General features: G+C 47.6%; 1 protein-coding gene across 5 annotated transcripts; it reads right to left on the minus strand.

Annotated features, from left to right (window-relative positions):
• Nucleotides 1-803: 803 nt before the first annotated feature.
• Nucleotides 804-21,385, minus strand: ZBTB37 (zinc finger and BTB domain containing 37). 5 transcript variants are annotated; one of them, XR_005629480.1, is made up of 6 exons: nucleotides 21,209-21,385; nucleotides 19,779-19,878; nucleotides 16,611-17,563; nucleotides 15,144-15,243; nucleotides 10,262-12,949; nucleotides 804-9,370 (listed from the first exon to the last, which is right to left on the minus strand). XR_005629480.1 is itself a non-coding variant. In XM_039726288.1 (5 exons), the coding sequence occupies exons 3-5, from the start codon at nucleotides 17,531-17,533 to the stop codon at nucleotides 12,461-12,463; spliced, it is 1,512 nt and encodes a 503-aa protein (XP_039582222.1). In that variant the 5' UTR covers nucleotides 17,534-17,560; nucleotides 19,779-19,878; nucleotides 21,209-21,385; the 3' UTR covers nucleotides 804-12,460. The 5 variants fall into 5 exon arrangements, 2 of the variants coding, with proteins under 2 accessions (XP_039582222.1, XP_039582221.1); XR_005629481.1 differs by having other exon boundaries at nucleotides 804-5,026; nucleotides 9,227-12,949; XR_005629482.1 differs by having other exon boundaries at nucleotides 804-3,296; nucleotides 4,926-12,949.
• Between the last annotated feature and the right edge of the window lie 25 nt (nucleotides 21,386-21,410).

Here is a 21,410-nt window from a genome sequence, read left to right on the forward strand (position 1 = left end):
GAGTGGTGTGCCAGATCTTTGGTCACTGGGTCTCTAGATTTGGAAGCTATCAGGTGTTTGACTCTTTCCTGTTCCCAGTAGGATTGTTTGAGCATCTGTGCAAGCAGTGTGTGACTGGGACATGGAGAGCCACCTCCTCCATTGTCCCATGGGCCATGGCAAACTGTACACATGTGAGAGGTGTCCTTCAGGGGCTCCTACAGGTACTCCCTGGGGCAGTACCTTGAAAGAAACTGTGATGGGCTGGAACCCTGGGAGAAAAGGGGAAGCATTTTGAAAATAACCAAGAGTTCAAAAAGCAGCTCTTCCTCTCCGTGCCCTCCTCTGGCAGCTACCACTGTGGCTTTTCTTGCTGGATCCCATCTTCTGCCTGTGAACATCACAGAGAGACACACAACCTCCTGTAATCACTCCTTTTCCAGCTCTGCTCCAGGCTGTGGAGGTGAACACTGGTGAAAGAGGAGGGCTGAGGCACTGCCTGGGCCTCCCTAGCATGGCTCTGAACCAAAATGCTTCCCCTGCCATAGGCAGCTGGGAAAACATCCAAAGCTTGGCCTGCAGCAAGAGCACAGGGCTTGTTCCTCCTGGGGAGGCTGAAAAGGGCTGAGCCTGCTGAAAAGGTGAGACAAAACTCACCCAAAAAGGACAGAAGCCATCTGAGTTGCCAGGAACAGCAGCCTGGCACTGTGCAACCTCTCTCAAGCTGCTCAGCTTAGGAGAGTGTGGAGCTGCCCACAGCCAGGACCAGGCAGAAAATCCACATTGGGGAAGGACCAGTCAGCCATAAGACACAGACAAGGATCTGAGTATTAAACCATTTAATTCTCAAACCACTCACATGCATAATGTTCTTTTACACAGTGTTAAAAGAAAGAAGAAAATGCATTTTTTTAATACAAACAGAATTTCAAGTATACATTTATAGAATTTTCCAAGATTCTTACCCAAGTTGCTAAGTTCTCATTCACATTGTTCTTAAAGCTGTCCAACAAGAGCGCTTTTTGCTAAACTGCTTTCAATGCAATTGTACAGTCCCCTCTACCTTGGTTTTATTTCCCCCTTTCCCAACTCTGGTTCCCCTGCCATCCCTGCCCACCCCCTCCAGCAGTGCTGGCTGTCCCTGGACACAGTGGCCATGGAGCTTCTGTTTGCCAGAGCCTGCTGGAAGAGGAAGAGAAGCAGTCATGGAGGGCCAGTTTGGAAACAGCTTGGAAAATCACTGAAGAACAGTCTGATATCCACAAGTTACAGCAGGCTTACTCTTCAGCCTACTCCAGACTAGTCTGAACACTGACTTTTTTTTTCTTGAAATAAGGACTGCAACCAAAAATAAAATAAAATAATAAAAACAAAAGAATAATTAGTACAGCAGGAAATTTCTTAACTGTGAAAAGTAAGTCTTGAGTGTTAGGACACCTGTCCTAAAAAGGTTTGATTTATAGGTCACTAGTTGAAGGTGACAGCACAATTTCTGTTACAAATGGTTACTCTGCAAACCAGCTCAGAGCAGAATCAATGTGGGACACACAAACTTGGATTAAAAAAAAAAAAACAAACAAACAGAACTGATGAGGGCTCCATATTTATGTTATGGAAAAAGCCCACAACCCCAGCGACAGCTTTCTCCTGGCTTTGCTGCTCAGCTCAGCCCTGGGCTGCCAGCTGGGCTGTAACTGGGTGCAACTTCTGACCTGTTAAAAAACGGGGTTTCAATCTTCTTGACAGGCAAGGGTGGGTTTCTCTTGAAAGATTCCAAAGTCTCCTAACAGCCAGCAGCCCCAGCGGGGCCGCTCCGGGCAGCGCAGGGCCGTGACACCCGGGGGGCTGCTGGAGGTAGAGCTGCCATGGCCAGGCTGTGGCAGCATTGCTCCCCCCGAGCTGTGGCTGCCCAGGAGCTGCCTGCCTGTACAGCTGTGTCCCCAGCCAGCCACAGCTGTACTCGTCTGACGAGTTAAAGTGCATTGCGGCAGAAAAGGGTTTGCTTTTTCTTTTTTTTTTTTATTTTTTTAATTTTTTTTTTAAAGAGAAACCTATTTAAAGTGCTGTTCTAGTTTGGAAAGGGACTGTTTAGAAAAAAAATGGCACCTTTTTCACATGAGAGATTTGCTCTCTGTATGTGTATATATATATATAAATTTGCAGAGTCAGATCTGCTGACTAATGAACAACATATAAAAGTGTTTGTATTTTATCTTATTGCTTTTTTTTTTTTTAAAACTGCTGCCTGCTGCCTTGGAGGCAGGAGGGAGATGGATTCTCCTTTACCTTTGCCACCATTAACTAATTTCCCAGTGCAGGAATGTGATCTCACAGCTCCGGCCCAGGGGACAGTTCACTGTCATGCAGCACACAGGAGGTGACAAAGTCCCCCTGAACTGTCACAGCCCCATGGCCAACCTGCATAGGGTCACAGTATGGAACTGGAGGCCAAGAAGGACTGTGGACCCCAAGGGACTCCCATTGCTCCTGCCAGATGCCATTTTCATTAGAGTCACTTTACAAAACAGACTTGCATTTCTGAAACAGAGGTAAGGAAAACAAATCTCTTTAAAGTGAAAGCTTTGCTGCTAGAGTGTGTAGTGTGGTAACCTCAGCACTCCAAGAGAGAGAGGTAGTTACTGTCCTGTGAATACGCTGCTGCTTAATGAGACTCCATTTCTGGAGTGATTGCTCAAAAAAAAAAAAAGAAAAAAAAAAAGAAAAAAAAGAGGAAAAAAATCCTGTGCTCTTTATTAAGTTATCCCAGTTAAATCTTTCTGGTGAAGATATACTTGACTATTTCCTCTAAGAGGCTTTTGTATTTTAGAAATTGATTGTCAGTTAAGTTTGTTACAAGATGAAATTTGATTAGCAAATTGCTATACAAAGCCACTTCCCTTGTTAACTCTTAAAATTCTCTCTCCCACTACTCAACTATCCATGCCCTGTTTGGGGGTCATATCTTGTCTGCTCCTGCAGTAGGACAGCATTTCCTGCTCTGAGCAGTTTTAATGGAAAAAACCGAAGTTTAAAAAGAGCTACAGATATCATATTCACAGTGTTGTGCAGGAAAGGTGGGGTGACAGCAGGGAAATGAGGGGAGCTCTGGGGACAATGGGGACACAGCTCATGGGAGCTTCAGCTAGTGTTCAACACACTAAAGGCTTGGGAAAACTGCATTCATTCCCTTCCCTTTTCAGACTAAAGCAGTGCTTTGAATACCTTGCTTCCATTTCATGAATTACCATCTCATCCAGTCTTCTCATCCTTCGCTAACTCTCCCTGCAAGTGCGGGGCACGAGGTGAGGAATGTGTTACTGCAAGAACACACAGGTGCATGTTATTCTCCTCCTCATTCAGCCTCTAAAAGACCTTATTCACAAAGGTCTGGTTTGCCACCCAGGATTGCTCTTGCCTGTCCTAAATGTCAGCCATGTTACCCACCAACACAAAAGAACCATGGCTGATTTGAACAACACCACTCCTCTCTCCCTTCCCAATATTCCTTCCTGGCACTTGCCCTGTGACAGCACAGCCCTGGAAGCTGTCTGGTGTCAGCTTTCTGCCCAGGCCAGTGCCTTAGAGGGGAAGCCCAAGGAATTAGCTTTAAGTAAAGGGTATGACAAAATTCCACTCTCAATGCCACCCAGGGTGCTTCCCCCAGCAGCACAACCCTGGCTTAGGAAATCTTCTAACACAAAAGTGCCTGCATGCCACCTACACCCTGCATCTCTGGTGGAGATCCAGGCTGCTCTGTAAACAGCCCCTGCAAACAAACATGGACTGAAAGAATGCCCTGGGGCTGGGGACAGCCACGGTGGGGCTGGGGCTTCATGCTCCTTCCCAAAATCCAATCTGTCAGCCCAAGAATTGCACTGTCCACTTCTCATTAGTGTCACCCACTGCTGCCACCCTTGTCCCACCGGCCTCTTGCAGGCAAGAGCTGTGTTCAGTTACCAATGCACAGCAAGGAAGGATTCAAGGAAAGCTTCACAGTAATTCAGAGAGGTTCTTTAGACATGTAAACTCTCAGAAAACACTCTCGGAGGCACAAACCCCCATATCAAACCAATGCCCAAGACATGTAGATGAATGAGCCAGGGAAACCTCAAGAAACAGCTTTTAAAACTTGACCAAATGGGGAACCAATCAATTGGCATCATCAAGTTAAAATTTGTTTCTCTCAGACTGGTTTTGTGACTCCTCCCCCTGCCCTGGACTCGGTAACTTCTATTGGAATTCTAGCAGAAGACATCCCTGCCCATGGCAGGGGGGTTGGAATAACATGAGCTTTAAGGTCCCTTCCAACCCAAACCATTTTGTGATTTGAGTAACTAATTTAAACTGTATTTTATCTTTTTATACTGCCACTTTCTGTATTTTTTGTCCAGCAGTAAATGAATCAATCCAACTTAATTTTTCATTTCTCATTAGTTTCACAGTTTCACAGCCAATGATATTGGGTATGACTGCAAAGGTAATGGGAAAGTTTAAATAAATAAGCCTCACTGCAGTATAAAAATAATGCAGCCATTTCACCATAGATCTGAGGGGAAGGGTGTTAGGTACATTATCAAAAACTAAGCTGAAAGTCTGCAAAAAAATTAATGCACTGATTTTTTTAAGTACTGCCTTAGGTAACTGCAGTAAAATAATAAATCAGAGTATGTCAGATTAAACAAGGAACTTACACAGCAGTATTTAAAAATACCTGAACATGTTTCAAAAGCTTAACTGATACAAACTAGGAAGGCCAGTAAAGCTGCCAATTTTATATAATAAAACTAAAAAAAAGATAACAAAAATACAGCTTGGCGCAGTCTAATGGAAACAGGACTTTGGAGGCTGCACTCTCCTGTGATGGAGATTTCCCAGCCTCTCTGGACAACCTGATCCAATGCTGTTTCACTGTACTCATGGTGAGATAATGTCTTATCATACCTAACCTGATTTTCCCTTGTATAAACTGCTGCCTACTGCTGCTCCTCCTTCCACCGTGTGCCTCCAGGAAGGGTCTGGCTCCATCTTCTCTGCACCCTTCCCTGAGCTGTGGAGTTTAAATAGGAAAAATTATGTAGGTAAAGGAGAAAGCACTGAAACAAAACCAAACTTCAGTCTTCAACACTTGCTAGAAAACTCAAAAAATGGCACTTTGAAGTCTAGTACTGCCCTTTCCACCCTTCACTTGCCACCCTTCAGTTCCTTCCAATGGCATTTTTGAAATGCTCACAGCAAATCTTGCCCCCACAGGGGACTGAATGATCCCTTTTCCTTCTTACTATTCACAGTCCAGCAAGGAAAACACTGGTGCTGCTCAGCTGTCATGTGCCAGAATAGGCATCTTTGGACACCTGTCTCACAAGGCAGCAGCATCTCCTGCATGCTCCTGCCCCTGTGCAGGTTCTAAGCCCAGCATTTCCCTGCCCATGGCATGCCAGCTACATGCACTACCTCTTCCCAGTGATGCTTTGCTGCTGTTCCACCTTTCTGCCCATTCCCCTGTGTGGTTCCAGTGCCACCAGCACCAGCCAGGGCTGGAAACAGATAAGCTCTCTCCTTATTTCAGCTCTCTTCTGAGGAAGCAGAGCTGCTGCCAAGCCTGTGGGACATGTTAGAGGTGAATTTGTTCTTAGCACTTGCCAATTCCTCAGAAAGGTAATTACTCCCTGGCACAGAAAAACCAGCAAGATCTTATCTTGGAACTCAGTATCTCTTCCCATTGGTGACAGCAGAACACGTGCCTTCACAGAAGTTATTAACAAACCCCCAACCACTTCTAGACACCACTAAATAGCAATGGCTCATTTCCTAAAACTTTAAATTAGACACTAAATACATCAGTGGCTGGTTTTGTGGTTTCCTCCCCAGCTCCCAGCTGTGCCAGGTCACAGTCTGATTTTCTGTTTTCTCCCCTTTTATTTCTGGCTTTGCCAGAACGTCCTTGTTTTACAACAAAACTGTTAAGGATCATGAAGAACACCTTCAGAAGGCCCCACCATCCAACTTTACTCAGCAAGTTTCAAATCCTTTCAAGGCTGCAACTCACCAGCAGCACAAGTTCTGAAGTCTTACTCCTATCCATGTTTTTGTCACCAAAGACCTTTCAGAATTCCCACCTAAGAAAGGTTCCTCCTATTTCCGAGAGACATCATTTCACAAGCTGTAATACTTTGGTTTACAACTAGATTAAAATATAAATTAAATAAGAATAATGCTAAATGAGTTTATATTGAAACACATTATATTTGTTTCTATATATGTATATACAGGTATGTGTGTGTGCACTCCCTAATGACAGCTAGAGGAAGCAAAAGTCATTCTCCAAAAGCTTCTACTCTTCCAACTAGCATGGTCAACTTATCCATTGCAACAATTCCCTGTGCATAAAAGCTAATGAAGCACTGGAAGGTGGTGCTGGTGACCAGCTGGATCACACAGACATTCAGGAACAGAAAGACAATAAATTATAAGAAGCAGTAGTAACTTGTTCACAGTTGGGATGAGGATAATGTTATGGGAAACCTGAATTGTCTACAGTTCCAGGAATAAAAAGCCAAAGCTCACTGAAAGTTACAGATACATTGCAGTTAATCCTAAAAGCAAAGATCAGACACAAAGAAATGGCAGACATCATGTGGAATTTCTCCCAGCAGCCTAAACTCTTGTACCATCAGATTCAGCAGGAGGCTTTCTAATACCTCCATCAAAAGCAGAATTCATCCCGGGGATGCTCTGATCACTGCCTCCATCTCAGCAATGGACATTTTCCCAAGGAGGAAGATTCCTTGAAACCAACTCAATCCTACATCCAAAAGAAAATGCTCCCAGTCCTTTCTTGATTCCATCAGCCCAAACATCACACTCAATCTCTCCTAGTTCACAGCCTCTGTGTTTTTCTATGTTTGCCAAGCCAAAGCCTTTCAGCAGATGGAAATATTTTAGAGATGGTAGGACTCTTCAGATAATTTTATAACCCACTTGAGTGGGTTTCAGGTTAAGAATAACCTACATTTCTAGTAAGATTAACTGCAGCAAAACTTTGGTCTGCTGCATTTTACTGATTATAAAACAGAACAGAAACAAATAAAAAACCTCCACAGCAAGTCTACTCCAAATCTACTCTATTCCAAAATGTTCTGGTAGTTTCAAGAAGCAGCCAGTATTGTTTGCATAGTTCTAACTTCTATTTGGTTACAAATATATATATGTAAATATATATACACATATACATACACAGGTACATATGTATTTTATTTTAAAATATCCTTTGAATGACAGTGATTGAAATAAGGATTCTGAGCTCCTCTTTAGGCCCTTTAACTGCAGATATCAAAACTCTGTGCATGGCTCTCACCTTGTGACAGGAGCAATGCTCACCACAATTATTTTGCTGTGGCAGTGGATCCCAGGCAGTCCTGGCCACAGACTCAGCTCCTAGGGAAAACTCAGAGCCCAGACCCTGGCAAAAAGTCTCCTTGAATTATAGCTTCTTGACTTATAGAATAGCATGGGTTGGAAGGGACCTTTAGAGGCCATCTAGTCCAACTGTCTTGCAGGGACTTTTCCCATCTCCAAAATATTTCCAGGACAGCCTGAACAGCATTTCATGTCACTATTCTGCAGAAACATTTGGATGCTGACACAGCTAAATTGGCAGGCATGTCATGGATCAAAGAGGAGAGTTTTCTAAAGTTTAAATAATTTTAAAGGCTGTTTTTTGTTAGTTTTCAAGAAGCATGATCCTATCTACCTCCCACACCACCTTCCACCCAAATCAGTTAGACCAGCTGCACCTTTGCAGCTGTCTTCCTATTTATATGTTGGATTCTGCAGGAGAGATGAAGTCAGCAGCAAATAAAAGCTGACAACTCTGCTCTTGCAAAGGCCTTGTTAGGGCTGCATCACCCAAAAGTGGCAGGGACTCTACTCCAAAAGCAAACTGCTTGGAATCACTTCCTGAAGTGGGCATCCCACAGTTAAGTGACATTCCTGCTGCAGAGGTGTGGGACGGAAACGCAGCCACGGAGCTGTCACAAAATGAGAGCAGGACAAGCAGGGAGAGCTGTCCTGTCCATGTACTTCAACCTTGAGCTCACAGAGGGCTGAAATCCTGGCTCTGTGCCCTGTGTGCTGAGCCAGCCCCATGATGCCTTTCAGCTTGTTCCCAGTGCTATTCCAGCTCTGTGCAGCTGTCAGATGGGAACGGGGTCAGTCGCTGCCGACCTCTCTGGGTTTAAAACAGCAGCAGAGACACAACATGCTTTCTGTTCTTCCCAGCACCCAAACTAAAGTTAAATTATACAGGTCACAGCTTGAGGATATTGTAGAGAAGATGTAGGAAAGTCCAAGGACTGAACCTGATGGTGGATAATGCTGAGAGGATGAGGAGGGACTGCCCATTTGCACTGGCTGCTCTGGCTCTCACCAGGCTATCCTGCATCTTACTAAGTTAGCTCTAAGCATGTCCTCAGCCTCCTGCAACAAATTCACATTCCACAAAGCCTCTCATTCATCCCTCTCTAGCTGCTGGAAATACAAAGCACAATTTGTTCTCACATCCTCTCACTGCATTTTGGCCTTCTCCTTTTCCCAGCATCACATCAGTCATCCTCCTGAGACAAAGAGGTTTAGCTTTTCTCCAAAGCAGCAACACAGTATTAACACAATTCTTGCTATTTTCACAGCTATTCACAGGTAACCTGGCAGCAGCAGGGAACAGCCGTGGCAACCATCATGTCACTTGGCTGACACTTGGCACCAGGGCTTGCTGCAGGCTTAAGGAGATAACCACAACTCTTCACATTTGGGAGGTGAGTTCTTTGACAGCAAAGAACTAAGAAATATGTCCACCTCCAAGAAAGCAAACTGTAAAACCAGAGTGTGTTCTCCTTGTTGCCTGAGGCAAGAAATCAAATAGGTTAGTAAGCCCTAACTCTAAAGCAGACAAAAATGTTACGTACAGAGGTATTAAAACAAGAGTTCTCTTCACATCCTCCTTAAATCACAGTTGAAATCACAGTTTTGGCAGAACAAGATGCAGCTAGATGTGGGAATGCAAAGCTGTGCCTCAACCCATCACAGAAGCATTCACACTTGGAAAGTTGGCATCTGATTCTCCACAGCTTTGGTGCAAGCGTAAAGAGCCACACCAACGCAGAAGCAACAGGACACAGTATCATTCTGTTAGGGAAAGCACCTCTAAGTAGCTACACCACTGTCAGAAAATTCACATGAGGTTTCTCCATACCGTACAGGACCTCCAACCCCTTTTTTCTTGAACCTTGGTCTCATCTGCACTCAGGAAGTCGACCCTTGAAAGAAATGTTCAATAAGGCTTCCTTCAGCACTGGTTCCACTGTCTAGTGCGGATGGGCCTGAACTGGTTTCAGCACTGTTCAAGAAATATTAGACATCATGATTCCCACACATACATACACATCCATTAAATGTACAGAAATAATATCAAAATGATTCCCACTACCATACCTTATACTGACTCTAGCTACAAGCTATAAACTTCACCTCAGCGAGGCCTGGGCAAGAATATTGGCTCTTTTGCATGCAATCAGAAATGATCATTTATACAGTGGCAACCTCTGCACAAAAAAAAAAAAAACAACAAAAAAAAACCCCCAAAAACAAAAAGAAAAGCAAACATAAAGGAGGAAAAAATAAAAACCTTTCACAAGCTTTGTTTTCAGCCTAGTAAGGTATGAAGGACTAATTTCATGGTTTTCACCAGGCCACTTGAAGTAGTGAATCAGCAAACAGGACACGCTGTTGGCATCCTGCACTGTTTGGATGCTTCTCCGTTCACAGTATTGATACAGTAAAATAAAAACCTGCTCAGAAACTCACAGCTATGCCATGGGAACAAAGGCATTCACCATTTTATGTCAGCCCTTCTTCACTACGGTTGCCATCTGTCTCAGAGAAATGTTGCTTGTGTAGCAGTTACTGCACCTTCACCCTTCTCTTCACAGCAAGCTTAGCAGGGAAACTTTCCCACTATATTTTTATATAATATATGTATATAAATAATTTTATGTTTTTATAGTTTGGTAGTATTATTTTAAAATTTCTATTTTAAAACACTTAAAAATCTTTTAAGCAACTAAAAGTAACTTTTTATGCTCTCTAGTGTGAACAGGATAGGATTTCAAAGTTTTTAACTTTTTTTTTTTTCATTTTTGGTAACTTCAAAAGCTATGACTAAAGCAGCACATCTCCACTCCTCCCTGCACCTTGATTGCAACAAAACCTACCTTGGCCACCCTCTCACCTCATCCTCTGCCACTGCTCTCTGGCAACCTCACTGTTTTGGTACCGTGATGCTTGACCTTGGCCAGGAAACCTGACGGAGCTGGTTGTTTGGGTGGCCAAACCACTCCCTGTGTGATGGATGCCCTTGACAGGAGAGGAGGAAGAAGGCACAGAAGGAAAACGGAGGTGAAATACCAGTTTTCCTGTTTGAAATGGTCAATGAAATGGTACTTTGCAGGTACCCAGCTCAGAACACCTGCAAAGGTTCCTCTTGTAGGATCACATCCCTGTTACATGTGATACTGGCACCAAGCCCTTTCCCACACACAAAAACACATTAGAGCCACATCTCTTTTTGAGAGAGAGATGGGAGGAACAGTGAGACCCCTCACACTTAAAAAATCTATATATCAAGGCAAAAATACATCACCCTTCTCCAAATTATTCCCTCCAAAGGGGCAGGAAAATGATCCCAAGTACCAATTTGCAGATGGGGAAAGCAAGGGCTGGAGATGTTTCCATGTGCCCAAGACTGCAGTCAGACAGAAGGCCAAGTTTATTGTCACTTGGTCAGTCTCCTGCCTGTTAAGGCCCCACTCTCACCTCTCATCCAGCTTTCTTGCTGAAGCAAGATGAAGTTTATTTCTTTTTCAATGTCTCCTTGTTCCTCCCATCACCTTAGAGTTCAGAACTTCACCCTTCCTCATCATATACACATTATACATCCTCAAGAGAACTCCTTCACCAAACCTGATATGCACAACCTGTCGTCCATTCCCCCCCTTCATCATGAACAACTTGGCATCAGAACTAGAGAAAACTCTTAAAATATTGCATATTTTTTTAGAAAAAGATGTCAGGATATTTGCACTTATCTGCCTGTCCCATGCTTCTCTGGTTATGAACCACGTAAGCTCGTGCAAACACCTACAATACACACGCAGGCATGTCTCTCCAGGTTTGCTAAACTTGCTCTAAACATCAGAGCTACTCAGAATACAAAAATGTTAAGTCCATGCAAGGGGACAGAGTTGTGATTGCTCTAGGAACCATTCACTTTTAAGTCTCCTGAACTGTTATAAGGAAATAGAGTAGGGTTCTCTTTTCTTTTTGCGTTTCATTGATAAAAAAGTTATCAAACTAGTTTGTAGAAACAGGTTTAAAAGCAACCACCTGCGATTGCTCGGCTGTGACAACAGCATTGCAGTATTCCCATATCCCGTATTGCTGTTCTAAAAGATCAAGTGTGTGTCGAGGGGGGAGCAGGGGTGAAAGAGGACTTTGGTAGCCAGCCTCTAACTCTGCAATTCAGCAACTCCAGAAAATCTCTTCCTAATCCTTGGCACTACCTGAAGCATGGCAGCGCTCCAGCCAGGTCCTCAGACTGCTCTGAGCTCTCCAGATCAGCACCAGCAGAGGACAACCTCCTCTGGAAGATCCCTCCAGCCCTTCTCACAATGCATCAGAGTCTCATGCAAACCTCACAGCTGCTAAATTCCACTCTCAGTAGCTGAAGTACTTCCTTCACATTTTGCTGACCTCTGGAATACCACTTTGTAGCTGTGCCCACTTTAACAAGGGGCACCAGGGCTGCATGCCTGGAACGAGCAAGCCCAAAGCCCTAAAACAACAGTTTAAATAAAAACGTAAGGAGACACACCAAAATCAGACAGGGATAAATACACTCGGGCAAGGCAGGTTCCACCAGGAAAGTATTTTTGTTTGCTTTGCTGTGGCAGCTACCTGGGGAAGGGAGAAAGGCAACGGCCCCTTGCCCCTGCTCTCCCCTCGAGCGGGAGCAGTGGATATGGCTCTGTGGCTGAACCCGGCACCGCCGGCGGGACGCCCTGCTGGGCCACAGCGCTGTCCAGAAATACAAATGACTGCTTGTCCCAGATCACTACAGAACAGTAAAAAAATTTAAAATCCTGTCGATCCCTGAATAAGAAGTTGATTGACACAGTTGTTCTGTTTTTCTCCAAAGAGGAGGAGGAATAAGGGAGAAAAACATTTAACACTCTATGGGTGTGTGTGTGGGTGTGTGAGAGGAAGAGAGAGAAAGAGAGAGATTTTTTCTATTTTGGCAACATCTTGGGAGCTTCTTTCTGTTCAGTGGTGGCATTGCACTAATTACAGTACCAGCCTGCCGGGTGGGTGCTGACTCTTTAGAGCCAGGAATGGGAAGACGGTCCTTTCTCCTGGGGCTCCACAGCCGCAGTCAATCCGGCCCGGTTGTGGACACAGATCCCTGGGCCGTCTCCCCCACCGCCACAGCCTCCTCCTGGGGAGGAGATTCCTCCTCTGCCTGCCCCCGGGACGTCACGGTGGTCTCGGGGGAGATGCTGTGGGGCCCCTCCAGGGGCAGACAGCCGGGGTGGTTCTTGCGAAAGTGCTGGTTGAGGATGGCCTGGAAAGGGAAGCTTTTGCCGCACACGTGGCAGTGGAAGGGCTTGTTGCCCGTGTGCTTGCGGATGTGATATTCCAGCTGATCCTTGCGGGTGTACTTCTTCCCGCACATGCGGCACACGAAGGGGGTGATGCCCATGTGGAGCCGCATGTGCCGGTCCAGGCTGCCCTTCTGGTTGAAGGATTTGGCGCAGTAAATGCACGTGAGCCGTGGGTTGTAGCGGAACCAGCGCTCTGACACCTCCTGCTCCCGCAGATACTCCACGTAACCGCTCACTCCAAGCATGGCCGATTCCTCCCCCTGCCAAGGAAATGGCACCGATTTAAATAACAAGCAGCCTAAAACGAGTTGCAGAGAAAATCAGGCCCGGGTCCAGCCAGTAAGGCATGTGCCAAACCTCAAAATCAGCAGCACTAATGTCTGCAACCTCAAGCACACATTTAAGTGCTTAACTGGGGCCTCGGGGCTGAAGACAAACGAGCAATCAATTAGAAACCACTGCTGCTGGTGAAAGGCCCCTTCTGCCAAGCCATTCCCTGGATCTGGTGAAGAAAAGACAGCCCTTAACACAAGGGCACTTGGCCACCAATTCAGTTGTGGACCACATGTCAATACTTGTTACTTTTTTACAAATTTCTGCCAGTTTAATTAAAACACTTGGGTGTATCATCTTCTCTTTTTCCTTACTAAAGTCAAAGAAGCCAGTTGATGAGCTTGAAGTAAAACAAAGGAGGAGCAAACTACAAATCATATCTGAAAGTCTTCGGGTGCCATTTTACACAGGTATTTATTGAGATGTCACTTAGAGTTCACAATGAGTCACGTTTGCCTGCCTGGCTGTGTAACCCATCCCAGCCCCGTGGCATCGCAGGCAAGGATGTGCCTGACCCAGCTTGCACAGCAAAGACTCCTCTGTGTTTTCTGAAGTCACACAGACAAACAGCCAAGAGCAACCTGAGCCACAAGCCTGGTCTCAGGACAGACACTTCTGACCATGGCATTCAGATTGAGCAGAAACACACTGACTCCAGGATGCTGCTGTGCTGGACATGCACTGTCTGCTCCCCCAGTGCTGCTTCCCAGGGGTGCCACATGTGGAGAAGCAACCAGCAGAAGGGCATCTCCTCTGCAAGCCAGGGCTCTACAGGCATGAGCAGCAGTGTGCCTGTGCCAGGGGCTGCTGAATCCAGCTGTACAGGCATAGGGAAGCTGTTGAGGACTAAAGGAACTACACAAAGCTCTGCTTCTTCCTTTCCACTGCCATTGGGCAGGGATCAGGGGCAGGCTATTTTAGTATGGATATCACAATGCCAGGAGAGTGGAAGTTGATGATACTTCCCCATGGTGTGTAAAGCCTAAGGTTTTAAGTTTGAGGCTGTCTCACAATGGAGAAATAAGAGCACCTTTTTTTTGTAGGCAGAGCTAAAATTGCTTAATATGTCACATTTCCCCTAGAGGGTTGGTTTGACCTGAAATTTTTGCAATGTCTTCTGAGGACACAAAACAAAGCTTTACAAAACAGGAACAAAAAGGTATCTGTCATTTTATGGAAGTGTCTAGCAAAGTCAGCAGATAGCAATCTCAATTTCCCCCCACCTTGTTTCACTTGGTCTTACTCAAGAGCAAAGCAGCCTAGTACCTCCTTACCCACCTCCAGCCAAGTCCTCTGCTTACACACTGACACATTCCCTACCTGTCAGGCTCACAAGAGTCCTTCTGCACTCTGCTGGCTGACATGCTTGTGCTACAGTGGCACTGTGACCCTAACTGGGTGCAACTAAATTAGACCAAAATGATAAGGCACAGGCATTACTGCTGTGTCCCACTTTGCTGCACTCTAAGCCCACTGCCCTCCCATTTCTGTGCATCTCTCCCTCCTACCCCAAAACTGTGCCCAAGAAAGCAGAGAATTCAGAGCTCCTTTATGTTGCAAAGCCTGCTGTGCAACACAAGTCACTTGGAGAAGAGACAGAGACCTCTCTAAAACTCCACAGCTCTTTGACACTCCACCCCAGAAGGTTTATTGGTGTAGTGCCTGGAGGGCTTTTGGGACTGGTCTTGGTACCGGCATAGAAAGATTCAGCTGCTGTCACCCGTCTTGCACAGAAGCCAAGCCACACCTCCTCCCTCTGCTCAGGCATTTGCTGCCAGTGTTTGAGGGCAGATCCAGCTCTGCAGGCAAATGGGGTTTCTCCTCAGGAGTTGGTGGCCTGCCCAGAATAAGGGTGGATATTTATGCCCTCAAACAACAAGAGAAAATCCTTGTGTTCTCCAAGTATCTGGCCAAAATCCCAAACAACAGCCAGAATCCATTTTAAATCCTACTTGCCCAGCACATGTTCTCCTGTGAGCAGGTAGGTCCTTTGCCAAAGTAAAAGGTCCTTGTATCACACACATTATTGCTTGCAAATATAGAATATTACACACTTCATCACCACAAAGTTCCCTTCACCTCCAAGCCAACATTTACTTGCAAACACCTTGGTCTGCCTACCTGGGAGCTGGGCTGCTTAGGCTCATCCATCCGCCCGGGAGACTCGCTTTTCGATCTGTACCGCTCGCTCACAGCAACCATGCTGCCAGAAGGGCTGAATCTGTGGGGTGGGGCAGAGTGCAAACGGGATGTTTAATGGGCATCACGTCACCACAGTGTTTAGAGCAACGGGTGAGCAATAAAGGCACCTGTACAGCATCTCTTCATCCTCATCAGCTAACACACTGGAAGTGGAACAGTGCAAGTATAAAGGAAAAAACAAATCATACTGGTCTATGGCTTCAGTCTAAACATCTGAAAAATAAAACTGAATCATCTGGCTTCCAGTTCAGCAAGAGAGAGGGGTTGCTATCATGAATAAACCAATATGGGCCTGGTGACTCAGGAACTGTACAGCAGGACAGAAACCATTTCTCAGAGGACACCTCTCCTCCAGCACCCTCCTCCTCCATTCCCAGTGTGAAACATAAGGGATGTGATGGACTAGAGGTGGGAAACTGCATACAGACTACAGTGCAAAAGGAGATGCTAGAGACTAGCTGATCCAAGGAAAAGGGCTAAGGAAGTAGGAAAGATCACTCTCCAAGGGCCAGCTCAAGACTGCTCCCACTGATTGATTTATTAAGCGACAAGTGACAGAATATCCACTGCTTCCACATAGCTATTTCCCCATGGGATTGAGCTAGAAGAAAGGCAGATGTGAAGGGAAACCCTAGAATTACAACTCCCCCAAATAAAATAGACCTGCCCCTTATCAAATCCATTCTCTGGCCTGAGCCTAGGGAAAGAAAGGAAATGCTGGAGTGGAGGAGAAGGAGATGGATGGAGAATCCAAACACAGCAGATTTCACCACTCATTTTCAACAAAGGCTTTCTGCTCTCTCATGTAAATCAAAACAACAGTGGAGGCCACTGGGTTCCCCATTTCAACTGCCTCAGAAGATGTAAACCCAGGGCCCACTGCTGTCATGGACCACTGGGAAGAGCTTGACCTGCAGCTGCTGTCTGGCTTGTTTCTCAGGCAGATCTCTGGGCTAGAAGGCACCAGTGCAATGGAGCTATATAACACATATTGTATATGACCCCATTAATCCAAATGCTGAGTCTGGTATCTACTCAGGCTGAACTGAACATCTTGAAAAAAAAAATCTGACCTCAGCTGAAACACTGACAGGTAGAGATCCTAACCTCTACGAGCTAATTAAATAATTTTCCATGCTAGCCTGCACCTGGAGATCCTGGTCTGATCGCTACCCAGCCAAAACAATATTATCCAAACTGGACACACTTCCTAACACCAGGTACAAACCCTTTGGCTCTTATACTTAAGATAGCCAAAGGAAACAAAAAGAGGACCAAAGGAAATAGAAAGAGGAAATGTACCAAAGTGACTGACCCAGCCAGGTCAGAATCTTGCACAACCTCCTCTTAGAGCCAAGATGAATAACGAAGTTTAAGGAAACCCACCTGTCGATCTCACTGCTGGTGGGCCTGACCACTTTGGCTCCAGAGGAGCCCAAGGCAAAGGCCTCCTGGCCCAGCGATCCGTGGCCCGTGGTGTCAATCACCATGGCCGTGACCTCCTCGGCGCTGCTCCCGTCTTCTCCTGAGGGCTGGTGCTCTGTCCCCAGCCACTCCTCCAGGTTCTCCGTCTTAATGCGCACTCCTCCCAGCACGCGCACCTCCTCGTCGTTCTGCGCCCCGCGCTCTCCCACGCCCGTCTCCACGTACCACTGTCCCGCCCTGTTGATGCGCAGGATGGGCTCCCTGCCCTCCACATCGGAACTCTGCTCGATTATCTGGGGGCTGGTGGACTCCTCGGGCGGGCTCAGCTCCCGAATGTCCAGCACTGTGCTAACCTGGCCCAGGCGGCTCCCCTTGGCGGCGCTGTGCCGTGGGCTCAGGGAGCGGCTCAGGGTTGGCGTGGCCCGGTGAGACTCGGGCGGTCTCTCCTGATGCTTCGTCCTCGTCTGGCTCAATTCCGCCTCCACCTCGGCCACGTTGATTTTGAAGTGAATCCCCTCGAGTATCTGCGTGCATTTGTCTATGATGTGCTGCATCTGCAGGAAACTGGCAGCTGTCAGGTAACTGATGATGTCAGCCAGCTGCAGGCATATCCTGCCAGTGTAGCAGAAGGAGAGGAGCTGCTCGAACACGGAGGGGTTCTTGATGACAGAGATGGACACGGTGCTCATCTCGTTCAGGGACATGTGGTCACGGAAGTAGGGGGAGCTGGCAGCCAGCACCACCTTGTGCGCACGGAAAGCCTGGCCCTGCACGTTGACCACGATGTCACACAGCCGGCCCTGCATGCGCAGCTGGTTCAGGTGGCTCAGCACAGAGTTACTGAAGTTGGGAATCTCCAGCTGAATGTTCCCACTCTTCTCCATGGCTGTCCCAGCTGCAGGTGCACGACTCTGCTGGAAAAGGGGGAAAGGATCCTGTCATTAGCAGAGCCAATCATTTGAAATTAGGACTTTTTTCACCTGCTTCCACACAGTTTGAAACACTGGAGTTTTTAGAGACCTTCCTCACCCACTGAACTGCCACACACCTGGCAGCAGCTCTGTCATGAAGGAGTGTGTCTGAGATTGCCTAAAAAAGCATCCCAAAAGCTCTCTGATCTCTCCATGCTATGCATTCCCCTGCACAAGAGTTCTGCTCAACCAGTCCCCGACAGACCCCCATTCCCTGTGGCTTTAGCCTGCAAAACACTTCGTTCTGCCAGCCTCAATAAAAGCACATCTGCATGTGAAAAGAACACTAAAAATGGCACAGTTATTAAAAATAGGCACCTGATTGCATAATGGATTAAAATTCTCACCACTTGTACCTTCTAAGCATCTTGAAAGGAGAAAGTAATAGGGAAAGCTCCTTTGTAAAACAGGAACTGGGAAGGAGACACTGGGACCTAAATCCTCCTGAGACTTTTGAAAAGTTGGCCAGCACACATCTGGCCTCAAGTGCTTTGTTAACTTGAGGCACCCATCACATGTGGCACTTCTGACACATGCCAGAAAATATTTAACAGGAGAGTGAGAAACAAAGCTGGGGCCCAGGAGAGCTCAGAGGCCTCACTCGGGATCACTTTTGTAGGGTCCCAAAGACTTCACACTGGTCATCACTAAGTCCCATCCTGGCCATACCCATGGTCAGTAACTCCTGGACTCTTTCCCAGCTGGAGCAATAGTGGGATTGTTCCACGTGGGCTACAATTCCCAATGGTGCTGCAATCCAGGTCAGTGGTTCACCCAGGCTACACATGGCTCATCCCTTGTTTCCCACCTTGGCTGGGATGTTCCTCGTTGTTCCCACCTCTACAGGAGCTCCTGGCAGGCTCAGAGAACACCTCACAGCCCAGCTGGTGCAGTCAGGGCACCCTTCACCACTCAGCTGAGTCCACCAAGGCTTATCAGGAGATCCCAGAGCAGGGCCAGGGAAGGAGACTGGGGGATGCATCACCACATCATCACATCTTATTTTGGCAAAGTTTGAAAAGAAGCCCTGACCATATATGGTAAAAAAGTTGGAATGAATGAAAGTGAGACGTAAACTCATCCAAAAAAAAAAAAAAAAAGGAAAGGAAATAAGCTTGTTAAAGTCCACTCATAGCATAAGCAGCTTTCAAGCTGGATAGCATTTGAAATGTGGACTGAGCAGAGTCCTGAAGATGTCAGAACCATTTCAAGCAGGCTGGGAATACCAAGGCTCACAGTGCCCACTCTGAGGAATCTCTGAATCGAAGGGATTGGCACATGAAGAGCATGTCTGCCTTTGGAGGACTTTTTATTTGGAATTTATGAACATTGCAGCATAGCACATGTCCATATGCCCAAGCAGACTTTGTGCAAACTTGGCAAAGCCACTTACTAAACATGAAGCTGCAGGACAGCCTGTCAATCTTGTGGAGCTGTGCCAAGGGATTTCTGAGTGGTGGGATGGCTGCGTGTCCCTGGGGGAGTCAGACTGGAGTGCTCAAAGCTTCACAAGGTGCAGCTGAACACTGCCAGCTCTTAGGGCCTTTTCCCTCCTTCCCCTATCACAGAATGGCTTGGGCTGGAAGGGACCTTAAAGCCCATCCAGTGCCACCCCTGCCATGGGCAGGGACACCTCCCACTGTCCCAGGTTGCTCCAAGCCCTGTCCAGCCTGGCCTTGGACACTGCCAGGGATCCAGGAGCAGCCACAGCTTCTCTGGGCACCCTGTGGCAGGACCTCTCTACCCTCACAGGGAACAATTTCTTCCCAAAATCCAATCTAAACCTACTCTCTGTCAGTGGGAAGCCATTCCCCCTCGTCCTGTCACTCCATCCCTTGTCCTTGGCTCTGTCTTTCCTGTCAGCTCCTTCAGGCCCTGGAAGGCCACAGCCAGGTCACCCTGAAGCTTCACTTCTCCAGGCTGAACCACCTGATTCTCTCAGCCCTCCCTCACATCAGAGCTTCTCCATCTCTCTGATCATCTTGGTGTCTCCTCTGGACTCACTCCAACAGCTCCATGTCCTTCCCCATCTTTTGGAGAAAGCAACAAAAGCCACAAAAACCAGGAACCCACAGTGCCCAGGTCTGTGTCAGCACAGCACTGGGAGCAGAACACCCACTGCACAGAACAAGGGGAAACAGAAAACCCAGCATCTTACCTGGAGTGCTGTGAGTTACATGCAGCAGGAAGGAAATGGGGGTCCTGCCTTCTTTTTTTTCTTCTGATGTAGTAAGAAGAAAACTTGTTGCCCCCTTCCCCTTTAGGAGGTAAAAAGAAAGAAAAAATGAAGGGCAGGGAATTGGGTTCTTCCAAGAGCAGTTGTGAATATCCAGCTTTGTCATTCTTGGTTCTGCTGGAGGATCTAGCAGCAGGATTAGCTCACCACCTTCCCAAACAGCTGTTCCCAAAGCAGTAAGCCTCAGGGTACACTCTCAAGGAAGGCAAGGGTGAAACACCCCTGCCAAGGCCACGAGCACCCAGGGAGGCAACAGGGAGGCTGAGCTTGGGATATACAGAAAGAGAAGGGAAAGAAAATCATCAGACCTTAACTGCTGAGCATGGCTGTGGTGAGAAGGCAGCTGCTCCCCAGAGAGCCCAGCAAATTATCTGTGAGCTCCTGCTCCAGAGGCAGGGAAAATCCATCTGCTCTTTATAACCCACAGAACTCTGCTCACCCCAGTGCCAAGGCATGTTATGATCCACCCAGAGGCTGGGCAGAGGGAATCTCTCTTTTGGTTCAAACTACCCTGTCAGAGGCTGGTTTCTGCCCCTCTGAGTAAGGGATCTCTCAGAGGTGCTGCAGCTCAGCCCCAGGGCAGTGACATCCTGATTTGTCTCTGCTCTGGAAGTCCATCACCTCCAGCCACGTTTAGGAGCAGCTGAGCTGAGTCAGCACAGCACACTGAGACACTGTTTTGGTAATGCCATTTGAAGGGCTGAGGCTCACTCTTATCTCAGCAAATGCCTTCCAGCCCTGAGGCAGCCACCAGCAGTGGGTGGGATTCCTGACCCACCAGGTAAGAAGCAGAGACAAACCACAGCAGATGATGTCACCCTGCAAGCTGCACTGAAAACTCTCAGCTTTTGGGCTGACATTTACTGTGACTGGGCAACTTCACAGAATATCCTGAGCTGGAAGGGACCCACAAGGACCACTGAGTGCAACCCCTGGCTGTGCCCAGACACCCCAACAATCCCACCCTGTACATCTCTGGGAGTGTTGTCCAAACTCTCCTGGAGCTCTGGCAGCCTTGGGGCTGTGCCCATTCCCTGGGGAGCCTGGGCAGTGCCAGCACCCTCTGGGGAAGAACCTTTCCCTGACAGCCAGACTAAACCTGCCCTGACAAAACTCCAGCCTGTCCCTGGTCCCAGAGAGAGCTGCTTGGAATCCCAGAATGGTTTGGGCTGGAAGGGACCTTAAAGCTCATCTCACCCCAGCCCTGCCATGGCAGGGACACCTCCCAGTGTCCCAGCCCGCTCCAAGCCCCGTGCCCCCGCCCTCGGGCACCGCCAGGGCTCCGGGGGCAGCCCCGCTTCCCAGTGCCAGGGCGTCGCCACCCTCACAGGAACGACTTCTCCCCAACAAACCCTTCTGGCTGCTCGCACATTCCAGCGGGACTCCAGCAGCTCTGAGCCCACGCACAACTCCGGCGCGGCCCGAGCGGCGCTGCCCTCCCGCAGGCCCCGGCTCCCGGAGCCGCTGTCCCGGCCCCGGCGCCCCCGACCCTCCTGCAGCGGGGCCCGCGGCTCCTTCCCCGCTGACAGCCGCCCCCTGCGCCCCCGCCCCGCC

Source organism: Passer montanus, unplaced genomic scaffold, assembly GCF_014805655.1.
Source record: "Passer montanus isolate IOZ18808 unplaced genomic scaffold, ASM1480565v1 scaffold58, whole genome shotgun sequence".
Taxonomy (NCBI): domain Eukaryota; kingdom Metazoa; phylum Chordata; class Aves; order Passeriformes; family Passeridae; genus Passer; species Passer montanus.

Excerpts from the sequence above, each read along its gene's own strand:
- ZBTB37 (XM_039726288.1), bottom strand. The coding sequence starts at position 17,533 with ATGGAGAAGAGTGGGAACATTCAGCTGGAGATTCCCAACTTCAGTAAC. Across the intron at positions 15,244-16,610 it reads ACCAGCAGTGAGATCGACAG|ATTCAGCCCTTCTGGCAGCA; the intron begins GTGGGTTTCCTT and ends CCCACCCCACAG. Across the intron at positions 12,950-15,143 it reads CTAAGCAGCCCAGCTCCCAG|GGGGAGGAATCGGCCATGCT; the intron begins GTAGGCAGACCA and ends TTTCCTTGGCAG.